Source organism: Parasteatoda tepidariorum, chromosome 5 (assembly GCF_043381705.1).
Source record: "Parasteatoda tepidariorum isolate YZ-2023 chromosome 5, CAS_Ptep_4.0, whole genome shotgun sequence".
Taxonomy (NCBI): domain Eukaryota; kingdom Metazoa; phylum Arthropoda; class Arachnida; order Araneae; family Theridiidae; genus Parasteatoda; species Parasteatoda tepidariorum.
Window position 1 is genome coordinate 66,942,315 of NC_092208.1, and position 27,233 is coordinate 66,969,547.

General features: G+C 27.2%; 1 protein-coding gene across 1 annotated transcript; it reads left to right on the forward strand.

Moving 5' to 3' along the window:
- Positions 1–714: 714 nt before the first annotated feature.
- On the forward strand, positions 715–26,211 carry LOC107447481 (calsequestrin-1). The gene is made up of 12 exons (XM_043040157.2): positions 715–1,428; positions 8,022–8,112; positions 9,707–9,810; positions 11,209–11,314; positions 12,670–12,743; positions 15,875–15,961; positions 16,290–16,382; positions 19,120–19,293; positions 20,526–20,600; positions 22,817–22,949; positions 24,274–24,579; positions 26,069–26,211. The coding sequence occupies exons 1-12, from the start codon at positions 1,204–1,206 to the stop codon at positions 26,113–26,115; spliced, it is 1,515 nt and encodes a 504-aa protein (XP_042896091.1). The 5' UTR covers positions 715–1,203; the 3' UTR covers positions 26,116–26,211.
- The last annotated feature ends 1,022 nt before the right edge of the window (positions 26,212–27,233 follow it).

The window sequence follows — 27,233 nt, forward strand, 5'->3', positions numbered from 1 at the left end:
CTCATTTTTTTCAATATTTTCTGTGCTTGTAAACATCTATTAGTTTAATGATTGACTTAGTTGTTTTAAATTTATATTGTGTCTGTATTGTTGCCCCCTTTTCATCATGCAAATTTATGAATAAAAAAATTTATCATGCTAACTTCTTATAAGATTCCAAAACATTTTTTTTCATTATTATATTACTCTGAATTGATCACAATTGTTTCCAATTTCTAATAAATTAAAATTAAATTAATAGCTGAGTATTAAAACTTGAATCAAATTAAGGAAATATATAATTAAAAAAGTTTTAATCAATGAAACCTTGAAATGTAACCTGAACACCTTGAAATGTAAAAAAAAGAGAGAGAGAGAGAAAGAATTTTAACATTTTTTTATGAAACAGATTCTTTGTAACTGGTAATTCAAATAAATGTTTTTCTTTTTTTTTGGAACATCTGTATTACTATCACATAATGCCTCATCAAGTTTTAACTTTTAATACAATTCTTTACATTTTATCTTTCAATTCATTAAAACTAAATAAAGAACTTGAGTAACCCCAGCAACAAAAAATTTCAACTATATTCCAATTATTTATCAATAACACCTTACGAGTGTCGTAAATATACTATGTCTCATGATTTGTGCCTTTTCGAAACACGACTTTTAACTTTTTATCAGTTCTAGACCTAAAATAGAAGCATGGTGTGGCGACATTAAGCATCTATTGATAAGATATCTTTTCTCTAAGTGATAATAATCGATCTTTCCATTGTTTCCCCGCTGCTCAATTGAGATGAGGAACCACATAAACGTCTTCGAATGCTTTTAAAAAACGGAAATCGTCTGCTCTTTTACATCATTTAAATTTATGAGCTAAAAGCAAAAACAAGTGACGTACTTCCTACTTAAATTTCCTTTCTTCTCAAAGTGAATACCACTCCAAAAAAAAAGAATGTAAATTCTTCACGGAGAACAATAGTTTCCTTATCTGTCTTTTTGTTTGACTCACACCTTCGAAGATTGCATTGACGCGCTTGCGGCTAACTTTAACTTTAATCATTCAATAAATGTAAACAATAGTGCTCTTGAGAGTATTGGTAAATGGAAACTTATCTTTGATTTTTTTTATCGGTACAACACTTGACAAATGAAACTTTTAGACTATTCTCAGTTTCGTAAACCTCTTTGATCGTACCAGAAAAAAGTTCTGTGAATATGTATCCGCAATTTGTGACTTTGTTGTTAATATTTTGTACCGTTCATGGTTCGATTTTAAATTTTTTACAAACCCCAAAACATGATGGGGTAAAAAGAGTGTGCCATTTAACAGCAGAAAATTTCACTAACATCGTCGGCGCGGCTGATACTGCTGTTGTTATTGTGAAGGATTTAGCAGTACCGAAGACTACATGTCCTACTGAAACAGAAAGTTTTGCTGAGGTAAACTATAACTTCATTAATTATTTATCTGAGTTTCATTTATTCCGATATAGTTTCTTGTATCATACATTAACGTTGATTACAGTAAATTATTAATGCATCTACATACTCACATCTACATAATATTTTAATTAAAATAAAGCGTTTCAGTTTGTTTGTTTGTTTTGTTGTTTTAATTTTTTTGAAGTAAAATGCAGCAGGTTCAAAAAAGGAAACCACATATATCTATCTATATTGTAAATAAAAAAAAAACTTTTGTTATTCATAAAATTCATGTTAATTTCAAAGTTTAAAGAAATTAATCAAAACAAAGAAAAAATAGTACAATGTTTATGATGTGTGTATGCCTTTTTGAGTACCGATTGTGCATCGGGTAGTTAAGAATAGACAATTATATATGTTCGTGTTTTTACCTCTTTTTGTTTGAAACATTCTTGCCATTTACGCGTCAAAGAAATAGAATCCCTTTATAAACCATAAAAAAGTTTATGCGCAAGTTTAAATTATAACTGTGGTGAAAAGTTTGATAGGCGAAGTGTTTTGTTAATCGGCTTTTCAATTGCATCATTTGCCTTAAGGATTAAAATTATTTTTAAACTCTTTTTTTTATTAATAGTGGACCATTAATACGTGAGACAACCCGAAGAAGAAATCAAAACTTTTGCTTCAATAATTTGATTCAAGGAATTCATTCAGATATTATATTCAAACTATTAACTAATGAGTGAATTGATACTAATATCTAATTAGGGGATATATAGAGCGTTAAGTTGTGACCGAAACATATGTAGTTGTGATTTATACATATGTTTCGAATTCATGTTAAAAATGAAGTCAAAATGATGTACCTGTTTAAGGACGCAAATTAATAAATACGCGAGAAAGAGACAAAAAATGTTTTCGAAATCTGACGAATTACTGTAGAAAAGTCGAGATTAAAAGACATCGAGAATTTTTAAAGAAAAAAAAATTAGTTTATTTATTTTAAACCTTGGTTTTAAATCAAAATTACAAATAATATCATGTTGGCGCTCTTTTTCCCCCAATTTCAACTGACAATTCAAATAAGTAACGTCTGATTCATGCTTACTTTTTGTGTTACCAACAACGACGAAAGTTGTTAAATGTTGATTGAATATTATTCTAAATATATTAAATTTCCTTTTTTTTTCGTTTTTTTTAATCATATTTTGGGGAATAGAGAGACATATTACAGGTATTCATTTTTTTCAATCATATTTTCGAGAATAGAGAGACATATCACAGGTATTAATTTTTTTTCTTTCATTTTGATGACGCTGCGTATTTTATCACACAAATAGTGAAAAGTAAAGACGCCACAACTGTTCTCGATCATTGTTAATATTGTGTTTTTTGTTATGATTAACGTTGTGTTTCAATTGCGGTATTATAAATGCGCTAAGAGTTAGCTTTTTCAAGTTATGTTACAAACTTATTTTGAGAAGTTTAAGTTTGATTTCTGAGAATCAAAACCTATTCCGACATAGTATCAAAAAAAAAAAAATTCCTAAAATAGCTTTCCTAATGTTTTTATTCAGTAATAATCCTAAATTTTCTCAAATCTTCTAATAGGTAATTACTTTCATGCGTTCTTCCATCGGGCTCTTCATTTTTCCTATTTTATGAGTGCCTTCAAATATTTCTTCCCTATGATATATTACTCTATTGTTTTCCGTTGGCATAAAAACGCTGAGAAAAGTTTAATATTTTAGTTCTCATTCTTCTAACATGTTTCTTGTTCCTTTTTTTCTTATTTAAATTTATCCTTATTAGGCCAATATAAAAATATATATCTTTTCATAAAAAAAAAACTTTTTATTCCTTGTTTAGCATTATTTATCAACCTTAGAAGTGAAAGAACATAAAATTACGAATCTAATTGTTGCGAATAATATAGCTTCTCAGACTTAAATATGGATTGCGCGTTCTTTGGATCTTTTTCACGATACGAAGCTTTTGGAGCCTACTCAAAAATATCTTCAACTTTTGAGAAGCTTATAGTTTGACTGTAAACAGTTATTAATCGTTTAACGATTGACTTTTCGATGGATTCAGTTTATAATTTTCACATAAATCAACATTTAAATTTTTTTTCAGAAAATTATACTGCAACAAAAACTTAAAATATAATTCACACTTTTTAACAAACATAGAGAATATTCCTTCTGAATGTGGCTTAATAATTCTCCTTTGAATGCGCCAATCAAATTCTCAATTTTTTTACTTATATTTTACATACATTTTTATTTTGATGAAAACGTGATAAAAAATATTATCGGTGCAAGCGTTGGAAAGTATTTTGTATGAATGGTGTTTTCAATGCAAAAATGTAAACAACAACAATCTCGAGCTCATGACATGCTCTAATAATGTCTCATGATCTGTAAATAAACTTTCTACTACGTTTTACTAATTCGAGATCGCAACGAACTATAGGGGGCGTTGTTGTATGAAACGAATAGCTGCGATTTCTATAGATGGTGTTTTCAGTAGAAATGTAAACAATAACAATCTCAAGCTGTATGTCTGCTCTAGTTCCGGTTAGAAAGTTTGCAGCTGCTTACTACATGTAATTCTGCAAGGCGATATTTTCAAACGGATAATTTTGTTTTCAATAAAAGAAATTAATTAGATGATTTCTGAGCTCAAATCTGCCGTATTTCACAAGATATTAATGCTATTATGTAATTCTGGTGAGTTTGAAGTGAAAATTTGTTTTAGTTATTTAGAAATATATTGTTGAAAAAGGTGACATGGTTGTTATATTTTAAATAACTCGCTTTTTTGGCAGTCTAGATATGGTCTCTTTCCATAAGTTTATTACTGATTGCTCTTGTTGCAAGCTGTGCACCATCTTACCTTAGTGTTAACAAGAATCTCAAAACGCAATGATGCCAAATGGCTTTAAAATACAACGGAAACAGTAACCCGGAAATTTAGGCGGCGCCGAGCTTGCAGCGTTCCCTAGTGTAGAAAACACCATCCATGTGAACATTGAATAGTCATTCAGTTGCTCTGGAGATGTCATTAATGTGGCGTGTAGCATTGTAACGTTCCTTCTTTATTGTGGCTTATTGAATTTAAAATATAAAATTGTTTGATATTCTTTCTTATGGAAGCGAAAACAACATGATATCTCTTTTTTTTTTAGAGAAGGAACATCCAAAACACATCGAAAAATGTTTCTAAATAAAATATGTATATTCTTATTAGAGTTAAAACGTAATACCTGCGAAATCGTTTTACTAAATTTAATGATAAAACATAAAAGACCTATTTAAACTTAACATTCCATAGTTTTAAGAATCATATTACTTCAAACATTAAAATATGCAAACAGTATGCATTAGAAAACAAGAACAATCGCACATTGCCATTGGAAAACAAGAACAATCGCACCACTCTGACTTAACAGGCATACGAATACAACAACAACTATAGTTGTTGTTGTTTTCGTATTTTTTGTTTTATTAAACATTGTCGACATTGCTTATAAACAATATTGACTTCACTTTAATTTGTAATTTACTGAAGACAAAGGAATATTTGAGGACTATGTTAAAATTCGGAAACATATTCCATCCAGAATGACATTAAAATTTTTTTTGGACAACTATTGAAATTTGAAGAGTATCCTTAAGATTTCATAACGTCTTGTCACCTTACCTATGGATAGTGCTTTCTACACTATAATGTAGAAAACTATAGGGAGTGCTTGTACTTCCGGGTTACTGTTGTTTTTGATGCTTTTTTAAGCTATTTGGCTCACATCGTAATCATTGAGTTCTGAGAATCTCTTGAGTAGTATTTCTTGTATATGTATATTTGTTACCTGATTTATTATTACTGTTTAAAAAAAAAATCGTAATAAAAATCGTCATTTGAAGACCTGTCATTTCAAGATGTAAGAATTGTCCTTTGAAAAAAGAACCGTTATAAAGTACTTCTTACCTTATTAGCAATATACCAGCTTCGAAATTCAAACCTAAATGATAATTTGTAAAATTAACTTAATCTCGCTGCTCGAATAACATGCTGACACTAAGGTATGATGGTGCACGGCTTGAACCAAGAACAAACAGTAATAAACAAGTAAAAGGAGGCTAAATCAGAGATGCCAAAAAAGTGATTTATTTATAAAACTGTCAACCATGTAACATATTTTAACAATACGTCTCTAAATAACAAAAACAAATTTTCACTTCAAACTTACCAAAGTTACTTAAAATTATTAATATCTTATGAAATACAGCATATTTTAAACAGAAATTATGTAACTTATTTCTTTTATTAAAAACAAAATTATCTGTTTGAAAATATCTTTTCGCGGTATGGATGGTGTTTTCAATATAAATGTAAGCAATAACAATCTCGAGCTCAATACCAGCTTTAGTTCCTGTTAGAAAGCTTACAACTGCGTACTACAGCTTATTCTGCGAGGCGATACTTTCAAACGGATAATTTTGTTTTCGACAAAAGAAGTAAATTAGGTGATTTCTGCACTCAAATCTGCCATATTTCATAAGATATTAATGTTATTAAGTAATTCTGGTGAGTTTGAAGTGAAAATTTGTTTTAGTTATTTATAGATATATTGTTAAAAAAAGTGTCATGATCACGTTGTGAGCCAAAGGGCTTTAAAATACACCGGAAACAGTAACCCCGAAGCATAGGCGGTATGGAGCTGGCAGCGTTTCCTAGTGTAGAAAACACCATACATAAGCTGTAGTAAGCAGCTGTATAATTTCTAACCGGATGATGTTGTTAGCTCGAGATTGATGTTGTTAACTTTCATATTGAATAACCATTCATACTGAAAATGTAATAAAATATTTCCAAGTAAGTTTTATGTTGAGTTATGTCAAAATAAAAAGATTCCTTTAAGAAAAATACGAAGAAGAAATATCTTCAAGAAATCTATTTTAATTATTTTTTAAAACAAAAAGCATGGCTTTATCATGCGTCTTTTTTTATTTTTTGTGCTTTTACGTCTTGTAGATTTTGTTTAATTTTAGTATAATACAGCGATTCTGATATATGCTTTGTAAGAGGAATTATGATTCTTCGTCACAACAGTATGTATGTATTTTTCCAATCAAAATTTGAAATAGAAGTTTAAGTTATATTTTATTTTTCTCTTGCGGTCATATATTGACCAGTCAGCCACCGTGGCCTCTTTATTTCCTTCTCTTAAATTAACTTTTAACCGTAAAGAATAAAAGCGTCAATTGTAGAATTGTAAACAAAAACAAAACTTTTGACATTGACGATTCTTACTAATTTGCTTCACATTTCAGCAGAATTTTTCAAGATGTGCCCTTCTAAATTTAGAAATGAAATAGATTTTAAAATGAGGCGAAACTTTATTCGTTTTCTTCTTTTGACGATGTGATATTCAAAGTAATATATGCGATCTCAACGAACGACTAGAAGCTGATGTTCCTTTCCAAAGATCACTAAATTGCTTTATTTTATTAATTTTATTCTTATATGACGCCAGAAGTACCCGATTCATTCATAAACCAATGCTATAATAGGTACTTATACTCAGATTTCCATAAATAATATTCAATGTAAAATTCCATAATATTCAATGTAAATTGGATTCCACATATCGTGATATTTTCGAAAGTATAAAAACTTTTGGTTATTTTACAAGCTTTCTGGCATAATTTAGCTGTTTATTAATATTTTCTACTATTAACCCGAGATTTTCTACTATTAACCGAATCTCACCAGAGCTAACTTAACTAAAGAAAGTGAATTTTCCAGGAAGTGCCTAAGATTGCTTCCAATTGCTATTATTTAATCATGAAGTCATTGTCTTACGATCGTCAGCTAGGGCAAATTTAAATCATTGTAGAGCTTACTTAATTGGTAGAGCATATTTTTGTAATCCTAATGATGGTTTTAATACAAAAATTTAAATTTTGGAGTTAAGATACTGTTGCGAGGGTATGCGATGTTCATTATGTAATTTAAGTTCCCTAAATAAAAATTCGAAATAATGCTATTCTTTTTGTATTGATATATTTAAATATAAATGAAAGTTTTCTTTTTTTTTTTCTGTTCTTTATGCAATGAACACTTTGGATCGAACTAATCCAAAATTTGAAAACAACCAACTACCTTGCATCAAGTTCTCTCTTTTTTTTTCAAATTCTATGTTAAATATGTTGGAAAAAACATTTGTAAAGTGTCCATTTATAGACTCTAATTTTGTAAAAAGTCTGTTTTTTACAATCACTGTTTTGTACAAAATCAATGAATGTATAAAAGGTATTCTTTTTTACTTTTTGTTTATTATAAACAAGTCAATTTGTAAATCACTTTCTTCTATTTTTTTTCTGTGTAATCTATAATTGAAAATAAAACCATTTAGGTGTAATTATTCTATTTTGATTTTTTTTAAGGAAAAATCTTGTTTTATTTTTTGAACAATTTTATAAACATTGATAGAATTTTTTTGTTTCAATTTAAAATAAATATAATTTATCTCAGTAAATTTGTAAGTTACTATTGAATAAAATGTAATATTTTAACAGTTTGCTAAATGTTTATTTATTTTGTAGATAACAGCACAAGTACTAAGAAAGAAAAACAGTATTGTTTGTGAAGCATCAGTTGAGGTTGTTTCACCTAGCCAAAGTCCTGATGTATCTGGTAACTTTTTCTTTTATTTATTTATTTATTTTTTGCATTGTAATTTTTTTCTGTCTGATAAGAATATTAATTTATTAATATTTTTTTCCCATTTATACTTAAGCTACGTTGAATTTAATTCATAATATAATATTTTAATCTTAATCAGAGGCGGAAGATGAGTTAACGGCACCTGGGGATGACCTTAGTTTGTGTGCCCCCTTTCAAAATCATGTTGGGCTTTTGGGACTAGAAATTTTAAATTATGAAAAAACTGAAAATTATTGTACATTGGATTATAAAATTTTTACTGTACATTAGATTATAAAATTTTTCATTGAATAAAATTTTGAACCTTTAAATAATGTAACTTCATAATTTTTCATTCACTTTGGTTTTAAATTCATCAATTATTATATTATTTAAACTTATTTATTAAATTTATTGGTTACTAACTCTATTTCTGTGTCATAGATGTTTTTGATCCTGTTAATTATTCTTAATTGATTAAATTATAGGTTAATTGTAAGAGCATGTTTCATTCAATAAGGCATCTTTGTTAAAAATAATTTAAAAGAAAACTATGTGCATAACAAACTACAGTAATCTTCTTAAAATTTATTTTTAAAAAATTTACGAAGTTATGTGGTTGTAATTAGCAAATGAAACTGGGGATATTTGAAAAAGAAAAACATTTTATTCTGAAATTCATTGTACTTTTTTAGGAATTTATCATCTCTACATCACTGTACCAGATGTCCCTCTAGTTATGCCACTGTTCTTAATACTTAATTGTGTGTAAATTTTATTTCTTCACACCATAAAAAGGCATGAACAAATAATCAAACTTTCTTTTTATACTATCAAAATGCTCAGTGATAATTTTCTGATTGTTGTCTGTGCTAAAATTGTTAAAATGTAGAATTATATTTGAATCGCCAACTGTTTAAAATTTTATTAATTAAGACTTTGTTAGCAATTTAATTAGATAACATATAAATTGAAAGTTTAAAATAAAATTTAAATATTTTCATAATTATTTATTTTATTTTAAGAAATTATGAATGGAAAATATAATTTTGAGAACTTTAAGTCGAATGAACTTAACTAAGAATTAAGTCAATTTTAAAGAATACCAAATGGAGCGACTTACTTGTGATGTTTAGGCATGAGCTTAACAAGCGTAATCAAGGGTCTATCTAAAATTTCTTGCAAGAGTTTTTTTTCTTTTTTTGTAGGAATTTTTTAAAAATTACTTTTATCAACCCAAGAACTTGGGTCTGAATTTTACAAAATGTGTGATTTTATTGAAAAAGCTGCATTTATAAAAGAATATGTAAATTTTCAAACAAAAAAAAGAAACATATGGATGAAATTTAGAATTTTGTAAAAGGTATGTTTCAGTAGTTTGGAATTTTACAAAGGAACCTTTTTATCTTGAGTTTTATCGGAAGGTCCCTAGAATTTTGAAAGGCCCCTAGACAGACCTATTTTCGTTCTATGTTGATATGTGTGCAATAGCATTTAAAATGATATTCTATAAAATTATAACTTTCTACTAAAAGATTGTTATCCTTTCAGCTGAAAACTAAAAATTAAATGTTTTTTGTTGTAGCTCATCAAGCAAAACCAGGTGATGTGCTCATTTATAAGAAAGGCAAAGGAGTTCCATATTTTGGAAAACGTTCTACAAGAGCTTTGTTAAATCATCTTTTTAAAGTATGTGAACTTCGACATGCTTCCAATAGTCATGTTAAACTTTATTAATTTACTTTTATTATGCACGAATTTTATTAAATCATTTATTTAAAATTTGAGTTAAAATGTCTGTTTTTTTATGTTGAAGTAAGGAAATATTATAAATATATCAATGTATTTTGAATGTGTTTAAAATACTGTTTCAAACAAATTAATTAAATAATCCTAAACAGACATCCCGAAGATAGACATACGATCTATCTTCTTTTTTCTTCTTATTTTTGTTAGGAAGAAAACATGAAAATAAAATCAATGCAAGAAATTGGTTTGTAGACAAATACACATTCTAATTCTAAAGCACTTTATTATTCATCAGGGTTGAAACAAAAGATTCAGTTCTGCATATTTTAAACAAACACCACTATAATTTAGTCAAATATTTATTGATAAATTTCCATTTAGAAAAATTTAAATGTAGTGTGACCTTCCTAAGTTTTGTCAAAAGGAATTGGCACCAGATACATTAGATAGAAAAAATTTGTGTTAACAAGGTTATAAAGTTTCTCAATCTATTTTCACCAATACTCTGTTGTTATTCTTAACAATAATGTAACTATATTAATCTAATTTAAGCAGATTGTGTGTCAAGAGGGAAATGAAGAGCCTCCAAATCTCAATAGTTTAAAATAGTGAATACTAAACTGTTTATAGAAAAGGAACAATCTTGATTAGAGTTAATGTATATGGTTGTTCACAATAACCTTAAACCTTGTGAAAATGTTCACAATTACCTTAAACTTTATTTATAAGATCAAGGTATTGCTGAAAAAAGGTTGATTTTTTATGGTTGTGTAGCTAAAAAAATTGGGAACCACTGCTCTAAAACATATTTTTAAGTTTAGTCAAATTAAGTTCTCCGAAGCTCATTAGTTATTTCTGTTTCTTGTAATTAGTTATTTCTATTCTTTTTTATTGTTATTTCATATAAACTCACTAGTAGCATTTTATTAAATTCTATTATCTAGTTCTTCTCCAATCTTTTTGCACTGTAAGCTAGTAGGTCTTCGTTTGCACCTTTGGTCACCCCTTAAATTTTCAATTCCTTCTGTCTTAAGTCCTCTAGCATCCTGTGATTGCTTCTGTTACAACAATATTCAGGCATCCAAGAAAGAGCACATTTTGTTATGTCATCAGTATCAGTTCTTAAAACACATCTAATAAATTTAAGTCTGTGTTTCTTAATCTCTTCAAATTCTGTTATCAATAAACTTCAACTTTAAAAAAAAAGAAAACATTTTAAGTGATCAGATTATGTTGGGGAAAAAATCTGATATAGTATTTCTTTGTTTTTCTACTTTCTTTTCTTCCCTCAATCTATATCGTTAAAAGTACAATTGTTCTCCTTTAATAATGTTTCAGGTCAATGGAACTCAAGTTAATATTATTACTGGAAAAATTGAAAAAGTTGCTTTTGATGCTGTAGAAAATGTCAAATTAGTTGGATTCTTCATGCAAGGCACAGCTGGTAAAACTAAAGATATTTTTATGTATTCAAAAAACTGTTTATTTCACAGAATCAGCACCAATTTTTAATCTTTACCTTTTCTCACATTGAGTCATTTCAAATTCATATATCTTTAAAAGATTAAATTTTCTCTGTAATTTGAGAGATAATTTTTGTTTTAAATTAGCATGATTAAACCACTTCTTCACTGACAACCTTTTTTCTCATTTAACAAAATTTTCATAGGTTTGCATTTGGGAAACAGTTATTAACACTAGAAAGACTGAACATTGCTGTATACATAGAAAAATTGAAGGGACAAGTTTGGCCCTTTCCAGATTGTGTGTTAGTGGATCAATTAGACATCCAAAATCTTAAAATATAATCATAATTAATCTAATATGATATCTATTAAAGACTTTGTCATCAAAATTGGTATTTTATTTATTATATTATATTTTTCAAAATGGTATTTTATTCGATTTGATTAACTAAATATTTGATAAAATGGAACACTGGCTTTTCATTTATATGTATTCAATAGTTTCGTAGATAATTGAGTTTCCTTTTCAAATAGAGTTTCCTTTTTGTCAAATACTCTTGTTATTTTTATTAAAAACTAGGGTACCTTATACTCAAAACTACCTTGGGTTATCTACCTAAATGCCTAAGGAGTCTCTCTGCCTCCCCCCCCCCTGTCATTCTAGGTATAGGTTCTGTATTAACTTCTATAAGGATGACACAGGTATGTTTAAATATGCACTTAAACTGGATCAAATAATGAAAAGTCAGATGTACTCAACACTTTTAGTTAGTTATTTTTTGAATTACGGAGCAACAAAAAAATAGAAGAGCTTTTTTCTAAGTATTAACGTAATTAGAATGTGATTTTTTTTTTCATTTATTTATCTTCTTGGCTTTGCAGCTGAATGATTTTTTTTTAACGTCTCAAAATTAGTTCGGTTAAAATGGTGACATAAAACTGTTTTACATAACTCTGTGTAATCTTCATTCTGATTCTGAATAGATGCAACAATGAAAAGTTCTCTAAACAAATTTATGGACTTTAAGTGAATTTAATCAACTTACGAAATTCAAATTTATGTCTATTATTTCCCATTGATAAGTTATTTTCTGTTTCATTGTAAAGTTACCTCTCAAAAATAATTTTATTTTGTGGTTGAGCAAAATTTTGCACCCTAAAAGACTAGTGTAATTTAATAAGACATTAACAGTTAAATCAAATGCTGAAAAATTTGGTTCATTTCTTTAAAACATTTTCTATTTTTTTAAACTTTTCTGATGTAATTTTCATTCTATTTAAGCTTTAAAATCTTTCAGACATTGTTTGTTTATAATTTTTCTTTCAATTTCAGACTATTTGGCATTTGAAGAAGCAGCAGCACGCCTCAGCCCTTCTGTTACTTTTTATGCTGCATTTGACAGAGTGGTATGAAATATTTTGATCTTTTTATCTGGAAACATGACATTAATAACTTATAATGCAGATGATCTGAATGGAGGGGGGGAGGGAGAAATCTGGCATAAGATTCCTCTGAAATCAGCAACTTTTTTTTTCCTTTTTCTTTTTAATTTTTATGGCTAAATCTCCAATGTTTTAAATTATTTCTGAAGTTGTATAAAATGACCATGCCGTCAACAATGTTCTCTTGAAATCAACTTAAAATTCATAGATTGATAAAGATTGAGGTCATTGGATTTTGGATGTGCCTTATTTGTAAATCATTCTCTAATTTTTGTAAAATTAGTTTCATCAATTAAACTAACGTTTCTGTGATCACTTTTGTTATCTTAGTCTTTCATATTTACACCAATAATTTATACAGAAATTTAATCTTATTCAGTTAAATCTTTGTGTTACTAGCATTAGAAGATAACTTAAACATTTTTCAAATAATGTATTTTCTGTCCTGTTCTTCTATTGGTGCAGTGAAACCTCTTGAGAGCGACCACTCTCTGTTCCACAGTAAAATGATCATAGATGAAAGTTGGTCATTCTTAGAAGTTCCATTGACTGCAAAATTGTTATCGAAGTACATGATTTTTTGCAAACGATTTTAACTTTAGGCAGTGGCATTTTCTTGGTGCGGAAATGCCACTTCTGTTGGCATCATGAAAAGACGGATCTGTGAATAAAATTTATCGTCAATAAAAATGATTCCAAATGACAACTTATTTGTTTGGTTAAATTTTTGTGTTGATATTTTCTTGTGTTTCCTTATTTGACCTTTTCCACATTTGGTGCAGATGTTTGCCCAGTCGCTGGGAGAGATTTTAATGGTCTCTCCTAAAGTTTTTTTCAACACAAAGTTTGTGCAAAATTTATTTATTGAAAAAAATAGCATATAACAAATTTAATACATGACTCATAAATATATAACTTTAAGGAGTGGCAATGAATTTGATTTTTGCTTCAATTGATCGCAATTAAACTACTCCTTGGTGTAATAAAAACTGTATCATTTGTCCTAAAGATTATAAGACTAAATGCAGCAAAATGTATATAATGTGTGCTTACTTTGTCTTCATTATTAAAATTAAGGTAGATTTTAAACTTCATCTAAAAAAAAAAATTTTTTTTTTGTTTGCATATAAGTGGCTGATACCTTAGTTTTCAATTAAACCTTTAAACTACATCAGTTTTAAACATGCTCTCTTTCAATAAAAAAAAATTTTAACTAATAACTAAATCATATCCAGAACCCAATTATTTTTCAAAAAAATCTATTTTTTTAAAGACCAAAAATTTCACACTCCGTGTTCGTAGCTCAACATTTTTGATTCTTATTGTAATAATATGATTATTTTTTAAAGTTTATTAAAACTAGTTTGAAACACAATTATAAAATTTCTAATACTAGTTATGTAGTTTCTTTTAATTAGTATTTGGGAAGACAGATGGGCCAATCAAAGGTTGTGTTTAGTCCTCAGACTAGAAATTATGCAACCCTAATATATGTTAAACCTTAGTTTATGTATGGTAAATTTTTAGAGGTACAAAAAGGTAGTATGAATGAGACAGCATGATAACTACTTTATCTACTATAAAGTTATATGAATTCAGAAAAGAAAAAAATATTTTGAACCATAGTTAAGATACCAGTACAGTATTTAAACAATTGGTGTAAAATCTCATTATCTGAAAATCTGTCTTGGTTTAATAATGACCAGCTGAATAATCTAATTATTTTAATGATCTAACTGCAACAATGTATGCAACATCACAACTTTTGATTCATTCAAATATGCACTTGTGTAATATGTTTTATTTCACATAATGTTAATTAGTTTCTGCTGAAAAATATGTACTATCATATTACATGTTTGGAAAATTTCTTTCTGCACCTGAGACTTATAAGTATATTATTAATTTTTTTTTTATTGCTGACATTGATGAATCCAATTGTTGTTCTTTTAAAAGTAAGCTGTTTTTGGGTGTTTTATCTGCATTTTGAGCTAAAAGCTACTTTAGNTTTTTCTCTCTCTCTCTATGTGTATATATAAATGTAATACAAAAATTATAAATACTTTTGTATTAATAAAACCATTAAAGCTCTTTCGTTTTCATAAAATGTATTTGGTAAAGAATAGGTGCAGAAATTCTATTTTGGGACCTCAAGGATGAAAACATACCATTGAATTATAATTAGATTTATATTTCAAAGGAGGAGTTATTTTTAGAATCTTGTCCCTCTTTCACTTCCATATTAGGAAGCATTAAATGATTGTCGATTATGCATAGAGTTACAACGTATGTACGATTTGAGCCTTTTCACCTTTTTGTTCATTAGTATATAATGCAGGAGCAATTGTTTTTGCGTGTCTTTTGCTGTACGATGTTGCCAACATAACCTTCGCCACTACTGTCTTGATATTAGTCCACCACCCCCACCCCCTATAGCTGGGAGAGTGGGTGAGACTTCTGTTTACACCATACTCCAGTAAATAAAGCCTGTTAAAGTCTATTGGCTTATTATTTCCTCAAATGTAAATTAAAAACACTACCAAAATAATGGGGTTGTGGTTTTTATTAGATATATAAACAGCAGAACTTTTTATTCATCCTAATATGCACTACTGTAATGCATTTTTATTTCGCATAATATTTATTAATTAAATAATTTCTTTTTAAAGATGTTATGTACGATCTTTCCTTATAACATGTTGTAGAATTTCTCTCTGCACTTTGATTATTACTGTCTTTTTTTTTTATTGCTGATATTCGTTAATCCAGTTGTTTCGTTATGGTTTTAAAAGCAGGCTGTTTTTAATGCTTTAAAATTTCATCTGCTTTTTGAGTTTAGAATATGCAGTTGCATATGCCAAACCAATTTTTATTAAGAGTATGTTTATAATGTCAATTTTTGTTATTGTTGTTATTCTATCAATCTGTTTTTACTGTATAGAAAATAAGTTGTTTACTAAAGTTTAGAAATTATCTGTAATGCACTTAGATTTTTAAGTTAATCCATTAGCTGAAGCAACATTATTAAAAGCATTCAGTAAAATATGATGATTTTTACTTATTGTTGATATTGATTAATCCATTCTCATTTTAAGGTTGCAAAACACCTCAAATTAACAACAGTTGGGGAAATTCAATTAATCAAACCATTTAGTAAAACACCAATCCCATGTCCACAAAATGTAAGTTTAAAGTTTTTTATCATCCTCTATATAATAAGATTTTTCTATTAAAATTCATCTAAATTTTTTGCTATAAGTTTATTAGTTGATTAAATCCTTGTCAAGTTACAGATATCATTATAAATGTAATGTTAAAAAAAAAATTTATTAAGCTATTTTTAACAATATTGAAAAGTAATAACTTTAAAAAGTACTATTCTCTAATCATCATTATTATTTTTGTAGCATTATAATCAGTCTAGCAAAGTAAAATATCGTTAATTTAATAAATGTAATGAAACTTTGAATTTAGTTTGTTTACTTATCTAGATTGTTTTTGGTTTTCTAGCCTGCATCTGCCGCTGATATAGAAGCTTTGGTAAATACCAATGAAGGCTCCATTTTATCCAAGATTAATGAACATAATCTTTATGATCCTAAAGTAAGAACGATTATTTAATAGTTTTTATGAACATCAAACGTTGTTTTCCAGAGTTTGTTTTTATATTCGCAAAAAATAATTGCCCCTTACTGTGTAATTTTTTTCCAAACTTAATATTATAGTTATGTATGAAAAAAATTAATAAATTAGTTTAACACTGGCAATTATTATGCAACTCAGTTTAAGTATGAGACAATGTAGCAATTTTTAGCAAAAATTTGTGTTTTCAAAATCTACCTCGAAGAGAAATTCTTCATTGGTTTATGATAATTTTGTAAAAGAGGACACATGTTTAAAAAGAGAACGAAATTACACTGAAATATAGTATAAGGAATAATTTTAAATTCTGTATAAAGATCTTTGCATCGTTTAATTTTACGAGACAAAATTTAAAATAATTGAGTGAAATAGTTCCTAAAAATAACATAAAAATACAAGTGCTGTTTTAAAGAAGGAAAAAAAAAATTTTTTTAAGTTATTTATAAAGAGTTATTTTACTAATAACTTTCTCTAACTGCATTATTGACTAGTATATTATTAAGATTAATAATAAATAAATCATAATAATTACTTCCCGGTTTATGGAGTGAAAAGAAATAAAATTAAAAAGACCCAAACTTCTAACTACTCTGCTGGCAAACTATTAGAGCCACCTTTTCTTTATTAAATGAAATAGTTAATTCATTGCTAAGAAAATATTCAGTGGCTCAGTTACTTAGAGAGAGAAAAAAACATGTCTTTCCTGTATTATGAATGAAATAATTGATTTGTGGTCAAGAATATATTCAATGGTTCTTTTGTTTTGAGAAGAAGAAAAAACAAGTCTTTCCAGTTTTATGAAATGAAATAGTTGATTCATTGTTTAAAATATATTCATGACTTACTCACTTTGAGAAAAAAACCAAGTCTTTCTTGCATTATAGAATGAAATATTAATTTATGGTCAAGAATTTATTCAGTGGTTCATTTATTTTGAGAAAACGAGTATTTTCAGTATTATGAAATGAAATATCAATACATAGTCAAGAATATATTCAGTGATTCTCTTTCTTTGAGGTTTAAAAAGGTTTATATTCCTCAGTAAGAACATGCCTGGAGAGTTACAAATAACCTTATAAAAACTCAAGGAACGCTCTAGAAGAAAAGGAAAAATTTTGCTGAAAACCTGGAAAATTTTAATTTTTGAACTTTTTTTTACCCTTTTAAAGATTTTTTTTCTCAAGGCAAATGTAGCACAATGTCATCTCTGTTAATAGGAAATAGCTTTTACTGAAACTCTATAAGAAATTATTTACTGTATTGTTTGACTAAGTTTTGTATGATGGAAATGGCAGTTTCTTTGTATCTTATATGTTAGAAGTGTTTTAATAAGTCTGTTTTACTCACTAAACTAATTTTGATTATTTCTTCATGACAATAAATATATTTAATTATGGGGATTTTAGTTATTATTTTTTTAACTAAGAATATGAGTTATTTTCTTAAAGTTTATTCGTGGTTAATGATAAATAGTCTCTTATTTGAAATTCCTTAACATATTGGAAATTATTTAAACTCAACTATTAATTTATAGGTATATAAAGATATTGGAATAATGAATTTCTATTGATAATGATGCATATAACTTTTAATTTTTCATGGTGTTAAAGTGTTATTAGTGTTTGTCTTCTACAAATATTATTCTCTTGTTTTCTTGATTGAAGTATTGGATGGCTCCTTTTTTATTTCAGCGTTGCTTGAGAATTTTAAGGATTTTTTTTTTTCCTGAAATTAAGTACGAACTTTGGTTAAGAATTATGAATTGTCAAGAAAAAGTCATGCTTGTTTGTAACGCATATTATTATTATTGTATACATTATTTAGATATATATTGAAACCTCAACAACTCAATATGCTTTTTAAAAATATAAATAAAAAACTTCTTTATGAAATATTTAATTTATCAATTATGTTAATTATTTTTGCTTATTACATTTGTTAAAAACAAATAGCAGTTAAGATTTTAATTTTCATCAATGAAATTTAGCTTTTAAAAAAAAATAGGTTTTAATAATCAATTGTATTGAGCAATTGATCAGCTGGAATACAATACTGCATGATTAAAAGTTTCTAGACACAATTTTGGTACCTTTTAACCATTTATTGTGAGATTTTACTCTCTTGTCAAAGTCTTACATAAGAATATAAAATTTGTTCCAGTTTCAGTCTTCTAATTAATAAAGATCTTGGCACAGCAGCAGTCAACTTATTCATATTCATCCAAACTGTAGAGAAGACATGCTGTTCTGTAGTAGTTACTCTGCACAGTTCATACATACAATCAAGTGCAAAATACTAGTGAAAGTGACAAGTCACTAGAATATGAAAAATATATTGTAGTTTTTCAACGAAATATAAACCCTAGAAAAAATAAATTAAATTGAATTTAAATCTTTCTTAAAGAGCACATATCATTATACCTTTCTTAATGAAAGTCAAATTATACCCAAATTTGTTGAATTTGTTACTTAAAATTTTCAAGAAATAAAACGAACTTGTTATATTATGATGCAACTCTGCCAAACATTTGCATGTTTGTCACAAAGAAAAATATTTTTTAAACTTAAGCAAACTGTAGTTCTGATATAAAGTTTTGTTATTATATTTTTTCCAACAGTGTTAAATTGTAGAAACTATTTTTGTGTATATACTTCTTTGACTGTTTTGATTATTTTTAAAATTTAATTTTCTTTTTTAGCTGTTAGACCCAAACAGATATTTAGTCCTAGCTGTTGGAGAAGAAGCATCTGGTTTAGGCCGTTATTTCTTCCATTTGGTTACTAAATTAGTACGAAATAATACGAACAATACTGAATTTGAAAAATTAAATATAGTGTGGGTGGAACCTCAAATATTTCCAATTATTCATCTGGTATGTGTACATTTATGCATTAATATATCTTCTTATTTATTCAATTTCAAGCTTGTTTTATTTATTTATTAATCTATAGCAATAAAACTTTCTCAAATTAACAATATTTATATTATTGTGACATTTATCAAATAAGTATGTTATTAAATTTAATGTATTAATCTTTTTTTTCCTTGTTTTTAACAACCTATTTATTTATCAAAGTAATTAATAATTCGAATTTTAGGTTATTAAAAATTCATAAAAATATCTTCACTTATAATGTAATTTTTTAATTAAGCAGAAACTCACATGAAACATGTAATATAGCTATGGCTATCATTTATATATTTCTATAAATATTGTCAAAAATGTGCTAGTTTACTTGAGCAAACTAGTACTGATCTGGCAACTTGTAGATCCCTAATGTGTATAACAAATAAGGTTTTATTATTATTTAAATAGAATATTTTAGAAATTTCTAAAATATTCCATTACGTTATTTCCATTTCTGTATTGGCGTATATCACATGAAAATGTCGGTCTCTTCGTTCCTGGTATACTACAAGTTTTTTAATAAATCTATTTGATTTATCAGACTAATTTCAAATCTTTGTTTGTGACAATATATGGCTTTTTTTGCACTTTTTAATATAACATATAAAAGAATTTCATTTAAATAAAAACAGTGTATAGTAAATTATCAATGTTTAATTGAAGAGCTTAGGGAAAGAAGTTTCTTAGTGATAATTTAAACAATCGAAATTTCTCTGGGAAAAGTCTCATAGCACTTTACAACATTTATTTATTTTGCCGAATCTTTAAATTTTGCAGGTACTAGGTGACAATCTTTAATGGTTTTGGAGTGGAAGAAGATACCAATTGCATTTCACAAGAGATAGTCAATGAATAAACTTTCAAAGCTTTTCTTTTGGCTGCAACTAAAAATGCTAAGAGTGTGAATACTCTTAGCATTTTTAGTTGCTGTTTAGTTGTTTAAATGAGTGTTAGGGATTAAATATTTTGCAAGCTTGAGGACAAGAAATGTAGGCAAGATGTAATCTTTACAACATATCAACTTTAAAGCTTATTTACTCAAATATCAACTTAACTATTGATTAAACATGTTAAAATTATGCAATAATCATTTTTTATTTATTCAAAGAATTTCATTTTACTGAAGTTGGATGTTATAATGAATATTGTGAACCGTTTTATTTAATAATAATTAATATGCTTAATATCTTATTTAGGTTATGGATGAGTTAGAGACAACTTTAGGGATTCCAAACAAGCTGCCAGCTTTTGGAGCTTTAAATATTACTACAGTATGTTAAATATTTTCATTATTCGTTACAATATATGTTGTTCATGCTTATGTGTTCTTTTTTTTTATTTATTTAAAAAAAATTAAACTTATCTGTTCCTAACAAGATATGTCTAAGATTTAAGGAATAAAAATGAATTTAATTAAATAATTACAAAAATATGATGGTATATGTCTCTTTTTGAAAAATTGAATTTTGTGGGCAGTATTGATATTGCTAAAATGAATATATCTAAAAATATGACATAAATCAATTTTCCCTTGCTTCTGACATAATCTATAGTTTGTTAAAAAAAAGTTATAATGTATAGTGCTTCCCAATTTGTAAACTCACTGGTTAGTGGAATTATTGTCCACTAACTTCGAAGAATAGAACCATTTATATGTGATAACATTGAAATTTCTTTGATTATCAGACTCATAACAAGAGATATCTGAATCAGCGAATTTCTATGAATCAATCATTATTCATAAAAATTTGCTGAAAATGAGATTAAGTCAAAGAGTCATAAATGCCTAGAGGCAATGTTTTGCATTGCTTTTCTAAAAACTATCTGGTGTTACATAACAATATGCATTTTGTTATTTACAACTTCACTTAAAAGACATTATTTTTCATCATTTAATAAGAATATGAGATTTGACAGAATGTGGAAATTTCATGCGCAAGTGAGGGAGTGATTTCTTTGGGGATTGGGAGTGATTGGTAAATTATTTTTATCTAAACCATTATTAACATAGAATCAGTACAGAGAAGAGACTTTACTGTTACTTTAATATCAATATTAAATGTTAGTTAATATAGTTTCACTTTCTCAATTATGATTCCCATTTAAAATTTAAATTTTCTAAATTTGCTTCTACTGAATCCTAAAGTGCATTTAAGCTTGTAATGCCAAGCAAAACTAAGGAAATGCTACTGATTTATTATTCTAAGTAAGTATTCAGTTAATTTATTAGAATCAAAACCTGCAAGCATTAATGGGATTGTATTTAATGGTGGGCCTTGTACATAAATGTCACAACTGTTTTATTTTTAACATGTTCTTGCACTATATTTAAAAAGAGAAGTTAAAGGCATCCTGTCATTCAAACTTCCTCAACCTGTGAATGCTTTTTGATGAAATTGTGTGGAGTTCAGCAAAATATACTGCTTCCTAAGTGAAACCTAATTTTAATAGCCATGACTATCAACTCTTTAATTTAATAATTTGGTAAAAAAAATTATTTTTTAGCCCTTTTTTGAAGAAATATATTCAAGAAACGAATTTAATAGCATTTTTAATTCTAAAACAATATTTACAAATGTTTTTTTTTTTTTTTTATGAAATACATACTAGTTTTAGAACTATGCAGACTTTACCCCACTCTGGGGTAAAGTGGGTGTATCAANAATTTAACAAAAGTAAAGTGGGTGTATCAAAACATGTTCTTTTAAATGTGTTACTGTAAGAAAACAATCAACCAAAATAGATAGGTTATACTTCATATTTAATCTGTAAGAATCCAATGTATATAAAAAGCATGATGTATAGCATGAATGTATATAAAAAGTTTTGGTGAAATAAATTTATTTAGTTTGGTTTTATAGCCCTCCTTAAAAAAGAAACTTGATTTCATACCCACTTTATCTCACTTGGGGTAAAGTAGGTATTACTTCCTGAGGATCTTTGTTAAAGAGTAAGGCACAGTATCGATAAGATATGTACTAGTATCTCTATTTATAGAAATTCTGCAGTGTTGCTGTCAGTGCCATAAAATATGATCAACACAAATTTCCTTATTAATTGACAAAAAACTCATTTTTTATAAGTTAACTTATGTTTTTGACCCTTTTACTAGCTTTTTCGATTATTAACCTGTACTTACTCAAGATTTTAAAAAAAATTATTCTGCTTTTTCTATTTCTCTTTCGTTCTCGTCTTTTACTGCCTTTTCTTTCCAAAGCAGTGGGACAATAGTTAAAACTTAAAAATATCTATCATTATTTGTCAGTACTGATATTTTTTTAATTTTGAAAAAATATCAAAAATATTATTTTTAAATTAATATTTCATACTAATTCTGGTGATATGGCAATGCTTTGTCAATAAGTTTTTTAATAAATTTTATTGAGATTTGAGTTTTTTCCCTTCATTATTATTTGAATGATTTATTTAAATATTGCAAAAAGGTAAATAAAGGGTGCGAAATACATTATGTTTGTATTTTATACAGCTTAAAAGTTCGTGGTTGGATACTTCTTTACTCAATTGCACAAGTGATAAAACTACTGATGCCCAGAATCTGCTAGTTTTGCAAGAGTTTTTGACAGGAGTTGTTACCAATACTCTCGTACCTGTTAAAATAGGTATTTATTTTTTATTTATATTCTAGCGGAATACCCATACTCTCGTACCGGAATACCCATTCAGGGTTTATAAAAAAAATAATCAATATTTTAGTACTGAACAACTCTACAAAATCATGCACAACAGTGAAAGGCATATACCGACACAATTAATAAAGCTAAACTAATTTTAAAAATTTATTATTGTTTGTTGCCTTTTTCAGTGGCTTTACATTATTAGATTAAACAAAACATGTGCTTGTAGTTTATTTCGTCAGAATAAGGATTTACTGTACTTGACATGATGCTATTACTTGTTTTTTTTTATCAAATAAAGCTATAGGCCACCAAATATCTCTCACGTTATCGTTAAAATATTTGAAAACTTAGAATTGTCTATAGTTCAATTTAAAATAATGACTGATGCTTAACCAATTGGAAGTAGAATGTTGACAGTAACCTTCCTTGTGCTTCAAACTATCAGTGTGCCAAATTTTATCCTTCTCAGTAGGATGGCTTAGGAGTAAGATAAAATGTCAAATGAAAAAAATTAATCTTTAACTTTAGCACTTTTTACACACGTAATTACTATGCGCATACTTTTTTTTATTCTAACTTTTTGGTAATGCATTTTTAAATTAATATATCACTCAAGTTTTCAGTTTTGTAATTTTTGTTATTTACTTAAAAGAAAATATTACCTTAATATAACATGAAATAAAATATTTATTTTTATTAAGAGTTATACTGGTATTATGTTTATGCATTGTGTTAGTATTATGTTATTATTTAAATTTTTCTGACATTATATAATCTAGCATTAAGTTTCTGTAGTAATTATTTGGCTTGTAAATTTAGATTGGGTTTAACAGTGTAAAATTATTCATTAATTTGTTCCATAATTTTTTGTTTTTCTCCCCACATTCCTTTAAATTATAAATTTTAATTTTTCATTAGATCTATGGAATAAGAACAAAACACATTGAATTGTTTCTGGATTTTAAAAAAATAAAGAAATAAAAAATCCAATACTATTTTCTTAACTTCACCAAAGTTATATTTTTATTACTCTTTAGTGAACAATTTTTAATAAATTTGTGACATTGTATTTCAATTTCTATGTAAATACTTCATGTTTTTCTGTATAAATTTGTCGATACATATTTTTATATATAAAATTGTGTTTATCTTATTACCGCATTTTTAAAAGATGAAAAAGTCTTGTACAAGGAAATAATTCATTTTTACAATCAATGGCCTACTTGTAAAACATACTTTTTAGTCATGTATCTATTTAAAAACAACTTTCGAATCAATTTTAAACTTATAAATAATAAAATTTCAGGAGGTCAAGCATTTGTTCAGACTCCAGTCTCTCAAACTTTAGAAGAAAACTCAGCTGTCACATTGGAATGCGTTGTGGAGAATCCTATTGGTGACTGCTTGTGGATAAAGGATGGCAGAAATATTGGATATAACTTGGATAGATACCAACATTACAGCTGGAGAGGAAACCACCTCAATGGAGATTGCAGCCTGCATATTTCTTCCGTTCAGCTTGCGAGAGATAGCGGAGAATGGGTTTGTGAAATGACTGGAGATGCCGACAGTCCTACGTTGACGTCTCCACCTGCAAAGCTCTTAGTCACCGGTAATATATCAACCATTTCATGAAATATTTATCCATAATTAAGTATTTAGTTGTTTATTACATGCAGCATTTTATTTTGAAGTGTGTTGTTCTTCTACTTTAACTCCTGGGAATTACAAACTATATTAAATTATTTAGTAAAGATGTCCCTATAAAAGATACAGCAACACAAATCTTATTAAAATTTGTTTTCTGTGAAATTTTGACTGAAAATTTAATAAATTGCAGTTCAAAACATTCGGATTAAAAGTTCTCATTGACACAAAGTCCTAAAATTATAGTTTCCGAGATATTGAGCCTCAAACATAAGATATACATTAAAGTCTCAAACATAAGATATACATAACGGTCAATGTGGTGAAAGATGCTTGAAACGCCCTTGTGTGCAGTCTTGGCTTGGATTAATGCGAAGAAATAATGCTCGCTACTCATTTAGCGTTGGACTTTTTGACATACTGCTAGCTTTTTCATCACTTAATCTAACTGTCCATACTTATTTAAAAGTATTGAGAGTTAGATTAATTCATTTAATTTTTTGGTATTGTAATGTAAGTTTTTATATTGGTTAATACTAACGTGGTAATGGTAATAGAGTTTCTAAGCTATCAAATTATAAAAAAGTTTTATATTTAAAATTTGATTTCACACGATCTATTCTAAGGATTTCTTTTAAATTTTTAATATTCAAAAAAAATTTAAAAAGTCTGTAAAAATTTTTATACCTATCAATTCCAAAACTTTCAAACTATCATTAAACAGAATAATAATAAATAATTATTAAAATTTAATTTTTAAATGGAATTATCGTTGGATAAACGATTTTATTTGTGTGCAAAGATTCTAGAGATATGATCACAGAAAGTAAAATTAACATTAAGGGGTCCAAACGTTCGACCGCTCTCCTGACTCTATTGGGGCGATATTTCCCAGATCGCTGCCCCCATATTTTAATGGTAAGGAATTTGAATCTATCAACAACAAAAATTTTATTCATAAAAAAAGAATTTTGTGTCTTACTGCGTAAAATCTGCAGACAATAATTAGCACTAAGTATGACATAATAAGTACAATGATTGATTGGTACGGACAATATTTAACTTAAAATATCTGTTCTAATTAGCATATTTAAAATAAGTCCCACAAACTTAAGATTGATTCTTAATTCATGAAAACACGATCAAAAATCATTCTGGATTTTCCATCTGCATTGTACAGTCAATGTTTCATACATAATAAAAATACAAGGTCAACATAACTTAACAAGGTAAACATAACTACATGCATTAAGAAATTTTTTTTTGTGCTGGAAAACAAGTTTAAAATCATTGAAACCACATCAATAGCTTAAAACTTCCAATTATTAAAGTGGCAGGTTCTTGTTTTTGGTGTAGGTTCAAAAAAGTGCAATGTTTTTTTTTTTTTTTTTGCTAACATTGCAGCATTTTAATTTTAAATTTCTAATTACGTTAAAATTTTATTTCTATTTTAGCTGCTCCAACTGGAAGTGCAACTGAAAATGTGAAAATTGAACTGTGATGTTAATAAATGCAATTTCTATGTAAATATTTCTGTACATATAATTTCTAATTGAACCATTGATTATGAGCAAGAATAAAGATCAAATTGGACTAAGATGTTTATTTGAATGTATGTAATTGTCTAAAATAATTTGAAAAATTATTTTACATGTGTGTAAATTTATTACGATTGAATATGAAACTAACAAATAAACTGTGTGATGCATGCATGAAACCAGTTTTGATATGCAGCGCTAGTCAATCTCCTACCAACCAACCTCCAGTCAATCCTACCTAAGACCATATGCATCATATTTGTTAGTCTAGGTAATTCTAGTTCTTGTTAGTTTTTTTGTGAAATATCAAGTGAAAAACTTTAACTCTCTAGTAAAGTTTTCGAATGTTCCTAAGGCTCTTGATTTAAAAGTATCAAGTCTTTTTTTTCTTATTTTGTTAATTATCATGATTCTCTATTGTAAAATAAGGCAGATTTTCATGCATTATAGGTTACTTGCTAAAATATTAATAAATGAGAAATAGCAAATGCACTTAATTTAAAATTTTGCTATTACATAAAAAGTTCTAAAAAAATTCCATTTTGAAAATAAAAAGAAAATATTTTCTGCAGCATATTACCAATTTTAATATGTTAGCACATTAAGTTTAACTTATTTATATAGTTATCTAAGAAGGATCACGACCCACACAGATTCAGATGACTTTATGAACATAGATTCAGTTTCATAAATTTTAGTTCCTAATTCTATAAATATAAATTTTTAAACTTAACAATTTTTAAATAATTTAATTAAATTTTTGAACTTAAATCTTTTTACTTGTTAACAACTAGAACTTCATACATATTTTTTTTAATTTAATTATTTTCTGCTATAAAAACTCATTTAAGAAAATGTTTTCATCAAGGACATTTTTTACAAAAAGTGTGAAAAATTCATTCCTGAGGGTGTCTTACAATCTTATATTTAAATTTTGTAATTTTTCATGACTGGATACAGTTTTAGACACAGCTAAACGTAAAAGTCATTATGACTTATTTACTGTTTCATAATTATAAAGCACTGTATAAGATTAAATACCAACTTAAAATGTAACATCATCATATATAAGGTAACATCA